The 17906-nt window shown below is 36.0% G+C and overlaps 1 protein-coding gene across 2 annotated transcripts in view; it reads right to left on the minus strand.

Annotated features, from left to right (window-relative positions):
• Nucleotides 1-17906, minus strand: part of AK5 (adenylate kinase 5) — a 100079-nt gene that overhangs the window by 62607 nt on the left and 19566 nt on the right. For both annotated transcript variants that reach the window (XM_048313362.1, XM_048313361.1), the window contains exons 4-6: nucleotides 12849-13018; nucleotides 12616-12729; nucleotides 1615-1806 (exon numbers count right to left, since the gene is read on the minus strand). In XM_048313362.1, coding sequence (XP_048169319.1) covers nucleotides 1615-1806; nucleotides 12616-12729; nucleotides 12849-13018 — 476 coding nt within the window. The remainder of the gene's footprint in view (nucleotides 1-1614; nucleotides 1807-12615; nucleotides 12730-12848; nucleotides 13019-17906) is intronic.

Below are 17906 nucleotides of genomic sequence, written 5' to 3' on the forward strand. Positions count from 1 at the left end.
AAGATTAAGGGAAAGAATCATACCTAAGGAACCTAACCAGTAAGATCTGAAATGAAAAATGTGGCTTGTAATTTTATTAACCAAAGTATGTTAAAAGCAGTATGAAATAACTGGTGGAGCATGAAAATGAATCTTCTTTGGGAATTCAAATATTTATTTCCTGCTCATAAAGTGTCTAACAGTAGATTATAATTATATATATATAGTGTTGGCTTATTAATCATAGTTATATTTCAGTGAATTTTTCTTTTCTCTTTTGGTCTGTTATTGATGAAGAACAACATATTTATTAAATAGAGGTATAAAATACGAGTTGTGACTCTAAAATTATAACAGTCTGTAAGACAAATGGTCCTTCTTCTCTCCCCTGAGTAGAATCGTGATGCTGGCTAGAAGTGTCTGAGATTTAGAGCTTTGAATAGCAGTGACAAGGTGCAGGCAGGGATTTAAGAAAAATGTAAATCTTTTTATTTCCTTCTAGTCAATGTTGACCTTGTCTGACCTTGCCTCAAGGATTCACTCCTCTAGGAATTAGGCTACTGTAATTCTATTTTATGCTGTTCTAGTTCTTACACTGCTCTCATCTGCATGGTATTTCTGTCTTCCAGGTTCAGCACTCTAAGCAGCAAGATGAAAGCTATTTTCTTGCTTCCTCCTTCTGTAGGGAAATAGCATGAATAAGTGCAATAATTTCTGTATATGCTATTTCCTTTGAGCTGTAGTAGAGTAATTTAATGTTCATATGCCATGTTGTCACTTCCATACCCATCACAAACATCTGCTTTCTTCAAAAAGAAAAGAGGATATCCAAGGTGAACATTGCAATTTAAATTATCTTCAGAACTCTCAAGAAACAGAGTTTAAAAGTAGAAGAAACCTCCATAAGAAAAAAAACCTCTGTTGTACAGGTCCCATCACAGAAATGCAGTTCTATCCAGATGCCCCACAAAGGCAAATCTTTCCTGAAGAGCTAAATATGCATTCTACAGGACCACTTGTAAAGGTTATAGGAACATCACAAAATACACACTTTGTCAATAATAAAAGAAAAACTTGCAAGAATCCTAGTTCTCTCATCCTTAAAAACAGAGTTAATCAAAATCCTAAACCAGAACACATACTCTCTGGAGAAGCTAATGTAATAATTTCCTGGGATTTTCATTTTGAAATTCAAAAAGATGCTGAAGTTCATCATTAAGGCTACTAATATCAATTGATGACTTTGCAATTAAGGATGCTTTGACCTGTCATGAGTCTGACCAGCCCACAGAATTAGTCACACTTGCTGTGAGGAGCATATACCAATGTGAACTACAGAGGTTACTTAGTCTATCAAAAGAAATGAAACAGGCCATCTGTGCTCTCATACCATATGTGGTACCAAGTTCTGTGTGTTATTACAACCAGACACAGTCTGTAACTTAGAATATGCCAATAATTCAACTATTGTCAACTTCTCCATGAATTAATTAACTTCATTAAACACTTAAGTAGTCATGCTATTAACCTAAAACAGAATTAGACTTGTTTAGTCTGTCTTAAAGGCAAAAGGTACAAGAAGCCAAGTATAGCCACAACAGTTAAGGTTTCAGAGGTATATACTAAAGGACTTACTGTGATAATTAGCCCTTTTTCCTGGAAATATTTAACCAGTGGGACTGCATTCTGCTTGAAATTCATTAGTCTTCTTTGAGTGGCTTTCAGGTTATCATCCGGTCTCCCTTGCTGTTCTGCACGCTTCAGTAACCTTTCTTTCAGCCTTTGACTGGAACATGCCAGAAACACCACCAAATCAGGGGTACAGATCTGTGGAAAAAGAAATTGAAGAAGTCTGATTAAGTTGATTATCCAGCACTACAGGACTCAGCAATTCCATTATTATGTGAGGCTCAGATGCGCTACGTTTATATAAGTTGGAACTTGACATAGTCATTAATTTTCTGTTGGGTTTTCACGAGAAGTTTGTAGGCTTAAGGAGGGGCTTGTTGATATTATGCGGAGGTTAAACTTGTTTCACCTCGTATGTAAGGAAGAAGTTTAATGAAAGAATTTTACCTCACAGCCTACCTTCTCTAGGCTATGTTTATCATTTGCATTACCAGAAGGCTCCCCTAGATAATTTTTTTTTAAAAGAGCAAAATAGAAATGTCTTATACTCTGCAGGAAAATGGCTGCATGGTTTCCATCTGAAAACTCTTTCAATAAGGTGGCATTTAAAATCCAGCAGCCACTATGAAGCTAACTGATGGCTAGGACCAGGTGAAAACAGACCTCTTCCAAGAGCCATGGTTTCTTACAACAATTTTTCTATTTTTCTAAATCTCACTAAAGCTTCAGTGCACTTTTCAAGAGGTTGGGTGGGGCAGCTAAAAGGATTTTTATTTCCCCTATCCTTTTTGGTCTGTGTGGTGAGCACTGCTATGTGTCACACCCATCCCTGCACTGCGGTTCAGGAAGTAAAGCCTTATGGTAACGAGATAAAGAAAAATGTTTGAACTCTGGCTCTTTCCCAGTTAAATCTTCTTTGTAAGTTGCTTTCAAACATTTAAGGAGGAGATGGTGCTTGATAGGGGGAAAGCAATGGTAGACCCACTTTCTTAGGAATACTGCTAAGTGTTCACAGGCAATCTTCGGAGGTCACTACTGCTTAGTACATATGGTGGAAAAAACAGAAGTCATAGAATCTCCACACATCTTCTAAATACTTGCAGGGATGGTGACTCAACCATTTCCATGTTCCAATGCTTGACAATCCTTTCCATAAAACAATTTTTCTTAATATTCAATCTAAACCTCCCCTGGTGCAACCTGAGACTGTTTTCTCTCACCCTAAAGTCACTCGGACATTTGAATTCACAGGATTTTAAAAATGCAGCTACAAATGTATATTAAATTTATTAATAAGATCTGATTTTGTTCTTTCCTCCATCTGGTTGCTGCAAAGAAATCTACCTCTCCTTAAAGTTTTCGCTAGCTTAGTGCTGTCTTTTAAAACATATTAGAATTCTCGGTAAGAAGGATTTAAGATAAAAACAGACTGTTCAAGTTTTTATCTGATTACAGATTAGAAAGGATTTATTCATTCTCACATTCTCCCAAAGCCATTTCTGCTGCTTTACTTACCTGAATAAAAAAGTTCATACTTTGATTTTAACTAATATTAGCAAAACCAGTGGTTTCTTATTCTAGAAATGATATAATCTAGTTACAATGCAAATGCTGGTGAATGCTCAAGAATGTTAAGCAGACATTTTTCTCATGATGTTTTCTATCTACAGAATAATTTTGTCTTTGTTCAGCTTGATGCGATGTAAATTTGACAGTCAAATTTGAGCTATAAGCCAGTATCACTAAATTATCTACATGTATTCTAACTACTACTGTGTAAAGAATAACTGATTTATATCTTCATGTTAATTATATAGTTGTTATAATATATTGTTGTTGAGGGCCAGAACAAACCAATTAAGCTTCTGAATACTCTCTGTGTCTTGGTCTCTCTACCCAAGGATGTTAAACTGCATAAAGACAACCGTATTTCTAGACTGAACAGTGAAAACTTCCCATGTGGACAATCTGGAAAATTAATAACTAAGTTTAAAAAAAAAAAATCCTGCCTAAGATGAGTTTCTGTCATTTGAGAGAATACAACATGAAGTATGGTCTGGCCTTTTTACTGGCAGTCTGAGTACAGAAAGGTTCTTAGGAAGTCAAAAGAAACTAATACAACTTCTCCAGCCTGAGGTGATGGTCATTAGCCTTTACAAACGAGATTGCTGATAGAATAGTATATGGATATGAGGAAGCAGAAAGTGGTGAAAAAGCAGAGCCATTTTCAAACAATAAAGTACAGTCTGAAAAGCACCACTAGAAAGATGGTGGCCTCTTTATCATTAAAGAAAATTAAATAGGATTTAAAAGAAAATCAAATTATTTTTTACACGCATTGTAGATGATTGGAGACATGAGCACACAAACTACTAAGATAATAGTTCTGGTAATTATTTATGAGTATCTATTAGATTTTGAAACAATTAACCTTATAACCTGTTTTTTTTTAATAACTGCCAGTGGGAGAGAAGCTCTCTCCTACCTCTATCACATGTACCTCAACGTCAACAAAACCAGAGTAACTTTCCCTTTCATTTTCAGACTATTGTAAATAGACAGTTATTCTGTCTGTTCATGGGATGAATTAAGTATGAAAGTTAATTTTACTACCACATTATAGCTTTAAGGCACATAATTATCCACATGAAAGACTATGGAAGTAAGTTTCTGTGTTAGACTTTCATGCAATATGAACATTATTAAAAGTAGCTCAGTTAAATTAAGGCTACTTCACTAGTAATAGAACAATAATGAGGAGTTTGGGAATTCAAAAAGCATACAGTACTAAAAAACCCAAATTATGACACAGATAGATTCTGAAAGAAAATGCTACAGATTTCAAAGCCTGTTAGTCATGGAACACTGTCTGATGAAAGGGAATGGCTGATGTACCTTGCAGCAGACTGAGCACAGAGACATCTCAAGTCCCTGTGTGGATATCCAGCTGATTGAAGCTTCCTAGCATACATTACACAGGGACTCAGAAACTACAACTGGCAATCAGGGATCTAGTAAAGCGGAGGACAAAAGGAGTTTATACAAGTGAGTAGTTTTATTTAGTACTTCCATTTCTGTGTATCCTAATACTAGTGGCAGAAAGATGGTGAGAAATCTTCAGATGTTCCAAGCCATAGCTGGCCTCACTTTCAATGCTCAGCACTTCAGGACAGCACCTACTCGGGCTGTGAGGTCATACCGGATCTCCTCAAGTGCAGGGCTGGAGCTTTTGTGTACCACAGGACTGCACATGGAGCATCAATCAAATCTCACAGACAGTACTTAGAATAAACAGAACAGTCATGAAATTATCAGCCCTGAAGGAAAAAGAGGGTCTCTCTCTGTCTCACACAAACACGAGAGTGCAGCTTACCACAATCAGTCTCAGTTCTCTAAAGAAACTGTGGCTGAGTAAGTGCAGTCCCACAGGAAGGAAAGGATCTGAATGCCACCATGGCTCCATCAGGTGTGAAAGTTCTCATCTGCTTTTAGTTCCCACAAACTGCACTGGCTGCAGAAGTCACTTACTGTTTAAGAAAATGGGAAAACACACCCTGGACTCCATTGCTTTCTTTTTTTTCTAATTGTAAAATGAGGATAATAACAAGGTATGACTTGGACAATTCATTAATTACGTTTAATTATTTCCTTTTGCTTTTGAAAATGGAAATTTCTCTACAGAATCTGAGTATTGTTGTTGTTGTTCTCAATTTTTTACAACAGCAATACAAAAGACACTATCAGAATCACAGGTACTAAGACTACCTTTTTTTCCGATACTGTGGGTTTTCTAATTTGAAATACATTTCACTCACAGAAATAAAATTTCAATGAAAACAATGTTTTAAAATTCTCAGGTCAAGAAGCCTAGTTTCAAATTAAGTATTGTCGGAAACATTTTTTGAAGTGTAAAAAAAAAAGTAATTCAAGAATATTTGAGGTAGGAATTCAAAACAGAATCTGATTATGTGATGTCTCTATGAATTCAACTTTTGCCTGCAGAATACGCATCTTTATCATCAGAAAGTAGTTGAAAACCGTTTAATAAACACAAGATGCATAAAAGGGTAACATCTCTGCTGTATGCATAGGCATACAGACCTAACAGAATTTAATATTATTATTTCTCCTACATTCATTTACAACCTTTAGGATACACCCTTGAAATGCTATTGATACTTCACTCCTGTTTTCATGAACCACTTGCTTCCACTTACTTCAAGAGTACCTGCTGTAAGACATGCTTATAAATACTTTTAGCTGGAATGTAACAGGGTAGTGTAAATATACGAACATCTGGGATTACTTCTCTAGAAACATATCTATTCTCCTATGTAAATATGAGTAAAAATTGCTTTTTTTTCTAACAAAGGAGAAGGGTTTTTATGGCTCACTTGAAAAGAAACCTTTTTTCAAAATCAGAACTAAGTGTTGTTGAGTTTTATGGCTAGGGAATAAGTTTTGTTCTGAGACTCAGCTTGTAGAAAAGTTGTACAGAACCAACGCAGACAGAAGAGCTGGATTCCTTCATGCTGATTTCTCCCAGTACACACATCCTGTGCTTAAGGCAGAGGGTTTTATTCATGTCCAGCAATGCATGAGAGCTAGGACTGTGGGGCCCAGGGAAGTGAATTTGACTATTTACTAACTAGAACTCAGCCGAAGGGAGAATCTTTGCCTGTGGGAACAGACAGGTTTCTGTTATTCATTCTAAATGAAATGAAGAGCATATGGCATCAACTCAGAATAAAACTGGTGGGTACATCCTCTCATTTTTTAGAATAATATTTACTAGTAAGTAAATCCTACTCTCATTTGGTCTGAATCTCCTTCCTAAACTGGAACCAGATGTAAATTGAGAGTAATTTTATGCAAGTTGATGGTGTTATTGACATTAAGCAGTGTAAATGGAAAGATGCTCTCTTTTCTCTGGGGATATTTTCTACATCTCCTCTCGTTAGTGAGAATAGTGTGGTTGTTTGCTAGAAATTAGATGATTACACACTCTCTCATTATTCCTCATCAGGGAAAAGATAAAAATGCTCTGTTTCTTAATTCCTGGTATGTTCTAGTAGATACTCCTGAGAAAACTGACAGCTCATGAACATTTGCCATTAATTTAACAGTGCATTTTATTCTTGTTGGTAAAGGTTACTAGCAAGCTGGTTTATGTCCTTTGTATATGTGCTCTCCCTTGTAATTCCTTATTTGCTTTTTATAGTTCCATCTTTGCCGGGTTACTAGACTGCTTGCATAGTTTTTTCTTGTTTTAGAAGTGCAAAACTGTGAATCAGGTTGTCAAAGAATGAATCCTGCTGATAGAATTTTTTCTGGTAGCTTCTTTTGAACCATATTCATACTGCCCAGAAAATAAGTTTCCAGCGAATTGCCTAGAGTATGTAATTAGGCAGACTGGTGTCTTCGGGGACAGGTGATTCAGCTTTTCACCTGGGTCAGGCAGCTAACTAATAAAAATCCCTATCTGTTAACACTGATGCTAGTGATACAAAGAAGGGACTGAGCAGACCTCTGCTTCAGAACTGCTCAGCAGGCACCTCCATCCACTCTGAATTCAGAACATCAGGTTCTGTCCTGAGGACCACCAATGGATGAGCTCTCCCTTGGTTACTCTGACAAGCAGAGAAGAGCCCTTGCCCAGAAAGACTGAAAACCTGATGCCTAGGGTTGCTTACCCAGCAGAAAATTGAACCACTGCTTGTGTTTCTCTGGAGAGTGCTCCAGTTTCCAGGGGACAAGAGGATAATGGTAAGACCATTCCACAGGCCTCCTGGTCAGGCTTGGCTTTAAGAGAGCAATGTAAAACTCATAGGGAAAAGACAGTGAACAAAAGGAACCACAGCAAAGCAGACTGCTGATGTGGTAGTCCTTCCACTGCTCAGAGATCTCTGGATACATGTTCAGTAGGGGATTGTACCTGGATCAATGAAGTAGACATCAGGGAGAAGGGAGATAGAAGTTTAGAGGGAGATGAAATAAAGAAGACACATTGGCAATGATACAGAAACAATACCTTTACTGGAACAAAAACCTATTGCAAAAAACAGGTTCTTTTCCCTTAAGAAGCTTCACCACAAGGTTGCATTCACCTCCCTGGTTGTTCTGGAGGCCATGCTCTTGGCCGGGGACAGCATGTTTTCTGTGAGAAGCTCTTTGCAGAGCTGGACTTGGCAGTCAGACCCTCAGACAGCAGGCTACAAACACCTGTGTCAAGCTTGGAGGGCACTGCAGCCATCGCTTCTGCTTGGAGGTCTAAGTGTCAGCCTTGGAGGAATAGTACTGCTGTCCTCGGCCTGTGAAAGTACCAAGGCATTTCTCACCATCCTATATTGTGCCACTTACACAGTTAGTTCTACTTTGTCACAGTTATTCTCATAATAATTTCCCTAAGGAATATGTCTGAGGGTTAAAAATTAGCTCAAGTTACAAGATGAGTAGTTATTCATTGGAGGTGAAGTGCATTTATGAATATTCCTAAGAGCATTTTAAACAAAGAATCAGATAAAATTTATGGCCTCTATTTATTATTTAAATTAAGATTTTACTCAAATAATGTCATGTCACACAGGCCATATAAGACAAAATATGTTTTTTATAAAAAAAAAAAATTACAAAAAATATGTTTTTTATAATTTCTACAAAAATACTTTCCTCTTTATCAAGAAATTAAATTATACTCATTAATGAACATCCACTGATTCTAATACCTGTTCTACATTTATTTCACCATTAAAAAAATTACAATTAATATATTTTAAGCAAACTACATCTGTACTTACTCTATTGATACTAACAAGGAAGGGAAGTTACACATGAATGACTGAAAGTGGGAGAAAAAAACAAACCAAAGCAGTAACTGAAATTAAGTGTAAAATACAGTTAATTGTTTCTCCCAGGAAGGATAAAAACCATGTGAGAGATTACACAGAAAGTCAAACTGCAGTTTCTTCACAAGCCATTGGAGTTCAATACACCAGGCAGAGGCATTTCATTACAGCATTGCAGGAGAGGAAGATATTTAACATGCTTCAGCATGCTGAGGCTGGAGGTGACTTGCTGAATTTCAACCTGACAGGTTAATGGTAAATAAACCATTTTCTCCTTGGCATTTTCAAATGTGTCCTTGAAACCTAAACACCTTTCTATTTGTACTCAGCAGAGATTATGGATACCTTAGAAATGTGTGGTTTAGGATAGCTTTATGCCTAGGCTCAAACTGAAAGGCTAAATATATCAGCATGAAATCTGCACTGCTAGGCAGAAGGATTTCAAACTGAGAAAAATGCAGAAATTGTCATATATTTAAAAGGAATATATAAACTGGAAGTCCTCCTTGATTTTAAGGCATTAAAACTCATGTTTTCATTTTTTCCCCACAACTATGACTGCTTGGAACTTCATAGCTTTATTAAAAGTACCCCTATCAAAAGTATTGGCAGGATTGACTCTGCTCTTTGGAATTAAGAAATGAGAGGGTCAGGACTTGGCAACAATCCAAGACTTCCAATAAGAGGAATTTACTCATTAAACTCAGTTTTCAAAGAGAAAAATGCAGGACTTTTTTCAACTTGGATAAAAAAATTCAAAGAAAACTGAGATAAACTCAAAGAATACTGCAGTGCTCCTGGCTGAGTTCTCCCAGGCTGCAAGAAGGCTACAATGAGCAGCTGAGCATTAAGAAATGAAGCTGGTGTAAGTGACCAGAATGGCCAATGTGGTGCTGGCTGGTAAGCACTGCTGAAAATCTGAAAACCTCATTGATGCCATCATAAAAACTTCTTTCCTGCTCAAAAGATATGGATGATAGGAACAGTGCTATTAACAAAACTCAGTAGAAAAGAAGGGGAGAAAACTTAAATTCAAATGTAAAATTCCTGTGATGTGTAAAGTGCTTTCTAATGCACTTATTCCAGATTGACATTACTGCATGGAAGCAGTGTTTGTTACTTCTGGTTTCTAGATCTGAGCAGAAAGAGAAATACTGTGCATGCTGCAAATGATACATTGCTTTATTTTAGGCACGATAGTCACTGAGATGCAATGTGTTTTAATACAATTCTGCCTAGCAACATGTTGAGAACTTAGTGTCCACACAGGAGTCTGGCAACATAATAAGGAAGAAATCATCATCTTTTAGCTATACCTATGTATGAGAATGTTAGCATAAGTTGGTTTGCTTTGACTAGTTTACTAAAAATAACATTTTTTCCCAGAGAAAAGTTCAGCTTCTGGATTAGTCAAAGGGATAAAAATGTGCTGGTAGTACCAAGAGCAATTACAAGCAAAGTTTATCAAGCAGTTGTATATTTCTATAATAGAATGTTATGCAGGACAGGTCCTGTAACTACAGTTCAGACATAAAATATCCATTTGATTTTTCCACAAGATAAAGAGATTATGAAAGCTCAGTGTCAAGTTTTAGTAACAGCTACATGAGCCATAAGACTGAAGGAATTAATTTAGCATAAGTAATTTGTTACATTAAAGATGACTGCAAACACAGCACAGTTAGATTTTACATGTGCTTTCAAGAGAAACCAGGGACCTCAGTTGTCTTTTTCCTGTTCCACTACTCCCCACAATTTATTTTTGGTATTACTACCTATACTCTTGGAGATTGTTTGTGTTTGTGTAAACAATGTTAAAGAATTTGTGTCATATAAATTTTTCTGCTGTTTTCAGGTACATAAGTGTGCAATGGTCTCAAAGGGACCATCTGTAGGAATAAGTATTTGCTCATGACAAAGCTAGTGATAGCAATAAGAACTAATTCTAATTCAGAACTTCTTATCAACAGATCTCAGTGTTCTACAGGGGGTGTCTTTGTAAGAATGTGGCATGTGTACAATTTGACCATTTGCATTTTGTGGGACTTCACCATTTTCTTCGAAGGATGTTCCATTGCTAAATAGATCTAATTAAAATTGTCTTACTATTTAAACAAAACTTTCTTTGCTGAAATTTCAACTATTTCTCACCTTGTCACTTTTGGATAATGAGAACAATTCTGTTCTGCTCTTCTAAACACTGGTAGAAAGAAAGCTGTAACATTTCTCAGCTGTGGAAAACCCCCTATTATCTCTAATTGCAGACCTAGACAAATTATCACAACAGTTAATTACTGAATTCTCCACAACTCAATTGCACTTCGCATTGAGGAATCTCTGAGTGCCTGGAAAATGTTTGCACGCTTAATGTAAATAACCTGACATGCCATGGGTGACTGTCAGCCTCATTCTGTGAAGGATGATCGGTACCATGACGGCTGATAGTCCCTTTTCCTTAACACAAAACCTTCCAACAATGTGTGTAACATTAGGGCTTATTAAACAGAGAATTTTAAAGAAACAACAAGTACATTCTATTTCTTTAAAATATAAATCCAAGATAAACCACTGAATATATCTCACGAGAGATGTTGATATAGGATGTTGAATGTTGAAATATGTGTATCTTTTGTACATTTATTTCCATGGCCTCAGGTATGTCAACTGCAATGAAAGATGAAAATGGAAGAGCCTAAAGAGACAGCCTATGCTCCTGTAAAAGGCCTGGGATTCCCTCTTTCCCATATATTTTTAGAACAGATAAGATTGAAAGGTTTTCCTATATGAAGTGCTCCTGGATTTTTTTAGAGACTTAGATAGTGATTTATCTTTCAGGCAGAATCAGGCCTTGAGGAGAATGATTTAGCAAATCCCAATTGACTGAGAATGAAGGAACTCTCTGTGAATATAGTCAAGTGTTGTTTAACCGGTTTTCCTCTGTAGAAAGAGAATCTGAGCCTAGGATAACTTAATTCCTGTCACTTCCTCCAGTTTCATATCCCCCACTCTTTCATCAAAAACAACATCAGCACAAAATTATGACACCAAGAAATGGGCTTAAGTCACACTATCACACTGGAAAAAAAAAAAGACACAAGGAAATGATCGTAAAGTCTACATTTCTGCTGTTTGACTTCTAAAATAGTCAATCTTCCCTTTTGTTAATTATAAGGAGATAATAGCTGGCAGCCACTGCTATTTCCTGTAATAACTATTTTGTCTGTTTCCTTTAATTTCCTCAATTCAGTTTTCTAAATTTTGCCCAGAATAATACCTTATAAAGCACACTAATGAAATGCTTCATTAGCTGCTTTGTTTTGTTACTTCTGCCTTGGTAATGCCACTTAGAATTCGAAGTACAGAAACAGCAGTACACTAGCAGTTGTGAAGGACTTTGAAACACTCTGCATGGAGGCATTCTAAGAATTCAGGTCTGAAACTGCAACCTCTTCTAGTGACCATAACTGTTATGTTAGCAGCACTTGATCAGAAAATGACATCAGCTGTTTGTTTTTCCACTCAATTAAAGTATTTTTAGATTCGTTTAAAATACACATGTGAAAACAACATGCCATTAGAACTCAGAAATACAGTTTTAGCTGACTAAACCTCAGAATTTTAGTTTATAATAACCAAAATGACCTAATTTTCTAAAAAAAGAGCATGCCTTCTGGTTTACAAAAACTTGCAAAGCATGGGTAGTTTTAACCTTTTTTTTATTCATCTTTTCAATGCACTGTAATAAACCTGATACTAAAAGCACTGTGAAGACATGCATTGCTTTAAGCATGTTTCTCTTAATGGAGATTATGTTGAACAAATAGATACGGGAATATAATATTTTTCCACTTTCTAAATCACTAAGATACAGAAAATATTCACTGTTAGACTTCACATGTTTTTCTTCTTCATCTTGAGAGGACTTTTGTTATGAGACAAGAGACTTGGATTACTGGTTATATTATCACATTGTCTTTTTACAAAATAGTCTGTCTTCAGGCAACAGAACACAATGTAACATAAATCTTTTGTGGACCTGTAATTATGTACTTGCAAAGATTTAAGGAGCAATGCTCTTTCTTGGAATCTGACCAATGATTTGAACAAGCTTAACTGTTGTAGAGCTATGTAAGTTATTTTAAGAATAAAAACAATCTCTTACTTGGTCCTCAAAGGAGATTGCCTGGGCAACATCTCTGGGAAATCCATCAATCACTATCCCCTCTTCATCAGGGATCTGCATTAATCTTTGCTTTATCTCAGTTATGGTTGTTTCCTTTAACAGAGAAAACAAGTTAGTTATTTAATATGGTGAAGGAAATTTTCTTGATGGTGCACATTAATACAGCATGTATAAACCCTTGAAAGTAAATATTGACATAGGAAATGCTGTACCTGAGGGGCCAGTTCTCCAGTAGTAATTATTTTGGCAATTAGGCTCCATTTCCTATTGCTGCTTGTGCTGTGGATCTTCTTCCTTAACAATTCACCAACTGATATGTAGTTAAATCCATAACGTCCTGCTATTTTCAAACTCTGTGTTCCTTTACCACTTCCTGGGCCACCTAGTGTGAATTATAAGCAAAACATTAAATTAACCTTTCATCAGAAGCACCCAATCACATGTGAAATCTTTGCTATTGGCACCAATTTTCCAAGCATTATTAGAGTAAATCTTGCAGTTGCATGACCTGTTACCAACCATTAGAAATGTGTCTCATCTACCAGATCATAAACATAACAGTTTGTAAAATGAAATTTTAAAAAAAGAATACAAATCCACTTGCAAAATAAAAATAAGTAGTCTTTGAGGCTTGACCTCATTCTAAAGCTGTTCCTGGAATGGAGTTTTTCTTGATCCACAGTAGAGGAGCAGACAAATGAACCATTCCCTTCTTGAACTCTTTGAATCCAGAGATAGAGCCAGATAGTCTGAAGTGTACTCATGTCAGAAAGAATCATACTTGGTTAAATAAGCCAATTAAATCAATGGACTAGTCATGAAATGGAACTAATAAAATCTGCTCCTAAACATGCTTGCAAGAGCTTCTGAGGTTTCCTGATTTTAAAATACAAAAAAACCCCCTTAAATAATCATCTGAGATGTTTCCATAGTGATTTGGTATAAGGACTTTTATTGAACCATGCAATACCAGCTTCTGGTATTGATGCTTGAAGCATCTGACAGTGAAGAAATTAGGTTCAGCTTGCTGGACAACTTGAAGAATAGAGAGACCCTTCAATATATATAGCACAGGCTGAGCGGGTATCAAAATCACAGAAAACAGCTACATTACATAGCAGGGAAAGCTGCAGGGAATGTCAGCTGGACAGCAGCAGCAAGAGTGCATGTAAAACAATCTGACCATGTCTGAACTAAAAGGACGTTATGATGTGATGAACAAAGAATCTCTAATCCAGTATGTAAGGCCAAGGAATTGTTTTGATAAAAATAAATGTTTATGTATAAAAAAGTGTATGGTACTGAACAGTACAACACAGCAAATCCAAACCAAATGTTTTGATAGTTCCCAATCCTAAGTAGCTATAGTTTGGGGAATTATTTGTGAGAACACTGAATTTTATTTCAACAGACAAAGAATAAAGATTTTTTTAAAATATAAATTTTTTATGAATTTGAAAAATACAGTAATGCCATGAAAGTAAATCTGAATACACTGAGCTTCTTGTTAGTAAACATGTAACCCTTTTTATATTATCTGTATTATTCCCATAAATAGCTTTTAAGCATTTTTATAATCAATACAGTTCTGGTTGCAGGATAAGCTTTACAATATTTGTACATGTGTGCTTAGGGAACTCTCTGTGTAACCAGGTTCCAACCTGCACCCCAATATCACTGTCACAGAGCTTTCAGTGTCACCAGCAGTCACTTGGAGCTCTCTGTGCCCTGATGCTGCGATGCTGATGCTCCACCTGCCCCTTGGAACTAAGACCAGGAGCCATTTCAAGAGAGTGCACAGACAAATGTGCCTATTGTTATCGTGTTCCCATACCCTGCCCACAGTTTAGTTATGCCCCTGCGGAAAAAAAAGGTTTTATCATTATCCAATTAGTTTAAATAATGTTTCGACAAGAATTTATCTGTAACATCCAACTAGACAACACAGCTACAGATGTTCATAAAACACATGTTAAAAAATGAAAGAAAAACTGTATCTTATCTTACACAGTAAGATCAAAACTGAAAAATACTTTTCTCTCATTCAGCTCACTTGCTGTTTCTGTTGTAAAAAGATGTAAGTTTCTCTCTTCTTTCAGCAGACTGCTTTAGGTTCTACAGCTATTCTTCCATTTCAGTAATTACAGGTGATCTAGATGTGCATAGTTTTTTCAGCTTGGACTGTTTCTTTCATAGACAGCTTAGCTATCCTCTTTGTTAGAATAAAGAATGTTCCCATTTTGTAGGTATGCAAGCGTCTGATACAGGAGGAATCGTCTTCTCCACTCAAGTGGCTATAAAGCACTTCTGCTCCAGTTCCCCCTGCCCCCTTTCATACTCAGCCTTCCCCATGACAAATGCATTTTACCAAACCTTACAAGTTTGAAACAGACTGTGTTGCACCCCAGCAATAATAAAAATGCAAACCATATATAGGTAATGTGCAGAAAATTAGAAACAGAAAAATTGGAAACAAGGAAAATAGTGCTTGTGTTCCAACAAAGATACAAAAGGTACCAGAAAACCAGAACGGATACTTGATAAAGCATCAGTCTGTAAAAGCATAAAATAGCTAAAACCCCCTGTTTGAAACAAGTAGATAGACTTGACACTCCTGTTAGGGAGAGCTTTGCTTTGCCAGTAAAGAAAAACAAACAAAAAATATAGTGTAGCTTGGCACTTCTGTTCTTTCAATTTGAATTGCAATCAGAAAATAGCTAATAAAGTATTTGGTTTAATATTCATAAACTTCTCACACATTTTGTTTTTACCAATCCAAACACATCCCTTTATATCAAGATGGTATTATCTGTTTACAATCTGAGGGGAAACATTCAGGTAACAAAATAAGGGAAAAGCAATAGGACAAAATTACTTCCCATAGCAGATCGTAATTTATTCAACTTTATATCCATTCCTGACTCTTTGATAAATCACACTGACAAACTGTTCACAAGAAAGGAAAATCAATTTGCTTTTGTTTTTTGTTGTTTTCACTTATTCTGAGATACATTATTCAAGAAAACTATGATTATTTTACATATTTCTAGAAGATGTCTAGACTAGGGAACTAAAATTGTTTGCTAACAGGTTTCAAGTGAAGATTTGTATGCCCAAGAAGTGTTACTAAAGCAGCTGTTTCAATTTAATTTTGTTCACTATTTCAATTTTGGATATATTGTTGTAAATTCAGAATAAATTCATCTAATAATACAATTTCTGAAATACTTCTGACTTTAAAATCTAACTATGGACTAGATTTAACAAATCAATAGGCAGCTGCCTGCTGACAGCACTGTATTTGATCTAGCCCTTACACTTTGATCTCAAAAGGAAAGCATAGCCTTTTAATATAAAGTAATATATTTTTTAAAGTGCAGCTTAAGAACATACTGAACTAAGGTGCTAATGACACCAGATAATCAATATTTTAAGATCTCTGAATTCAAGCTGCGTCAACAGTACAAATGTGTTTCTTAAAAGTATATTAGGATGCACATTTTTAAACATAATCTCATGTACTAGTGTTATAATGCCTTAGAAACTTGATTTTTCCAGTGATTCAGATGTGTGCCCTCCTGGCTGGTTCCGTCTGATTTTTCTAAAATCCAGTCATATACTTACTATGTAGCTTTATAGCTTTATCTTTCACCAGAGGTCTCTTCTGCAAACCCAGAAAAAGAACAAAGCCCCCACCTCTATAAGTGAGTTCTCTTTAGCCCTGGAGCTACCTGGCTCATTATAAGGATGATAGATTTCATAAAGCAAAGAAGTTGTAAAAACCTTTATGGAAGCATTAAAAAGATCTTGGGCTAATCCATTAATAAAGAAAAGATCACTGAATATGCGAAGCAGAAGACAGGTCTCCATTTCAGTCCCCTAACAATGACTGGGACCAGTACCACCTGAGAAAGGCAGGATGATTAGTTATTACTAATTAGACAGAAATACATTACTTAACTGATTTTTTTCCTTGTTGGCATTTTATGCAAACCGAAAATATGCAACACATTTTTTGTGTGCAATATGTCTTGAAATGAACAGTGTACTTTTATTCATTTTTTCTCTTTTATTCAGTTACTCTTTCCAATATGTGTTTTTATGTGCTTTCTCAATAGAAAGTTGAATTTCAGAGAAATTGTCTTGATACTGTACAAAAGCGGACAATAGCTGCTAAGCTGCATAGAGTATTGTGTTTCTATCAGATCACACTGTAATAGATTCAGAGAAACTCAGTGGGAATATGAACCTGAAATAGCCTTTGTGGAATGTTTACAGTGTTCCCTATTATAAATGGGAGAAAAGAAAAATCCATGTAAAATCCATGGTCTGTTAACTGCATGCTGGTGTTCAAGGATTTCACTTCAAATACACCCACACTCAGTTCCAGAGGTGAAAGCCAATCTCTCTTTATCTCACCTAAATCAAACCTCCATTCATCACTCTACTGCAATTGAGCTACATAGATTTCTCTGCATTAAGAGCCTTCTGTGGTCACTGAAAAGGAGACAGTTATTCTCCTTTATGAAAAGGAAGGGTAGCTAATTAATTAAGATGAAAGAAAAGTATGTGTTATTTCTCCATCTAATTGCAATCTACACTTTCAGCAATACATAGAGAAATTTGCATGTTGAAATCTGTAATCCTTAAACAAAAGATTAAGAAAATTCAAATGCCTTGAGCAATTGCTTTGGCATACCACAGACACTTAAAAAAATGCCTGGTCTTCTGTTTTCAATCTATTCCAATATCTCATTTCTGAGAGCTGCTGGATGCAGAGCCTAGAGGACACGCTGTTCCTAGAGATTCCACTCTGTAGTACAGAGAAGACATTTCTGTTCCCTTTACTGCATATATTCTCTCTTATGGAAGCAGTATCTCTCTTTAATATGAATAAAGCTTTATAGACTAAAAATGTAATTCTCCATCACCTGGCACCTGTGTTGTAACTCCTTAAACCATCCAGAGAATCAGAGAATTAGGCTTGATGGCAAAATTTCTAAAGACAACTGTCTAGATGATAAGGAAACTAATGCAAAGAACTTAAATTCAAGAACATAAAAAAATACTGATTTACACTTAACCTGCAGCTATTTTTTAATAACCTATGTTTGTCTGAGGCTGGAAAGTATGACCTGCTTAGAAAGGGCACTAAACAGCTCACAAGAGAGAACTTGGGGAGAGAGCACAGTTAACTATTGTGAACTGAGTGCTCACTCTCTGTGGAGTTGGAACAGGATTCATTTGCCAAATGGACCTGGGGATAACTT

Source organism: Corvus hawaiiensis, chromosome 9 (assembly GCF_020740725.1).
Source record: "Corvus hawaiiensis isolate bCorHaw1 chromosome 9, bCorHaw1.pri.cur, whole genome shotgun sequence".
Taxonomy (NCBI): Eukaryota; Metazoa; Chordata; class Aves; order Passeriformes; family Corvidae; genus Corvus; species Corvus hawaiiensis.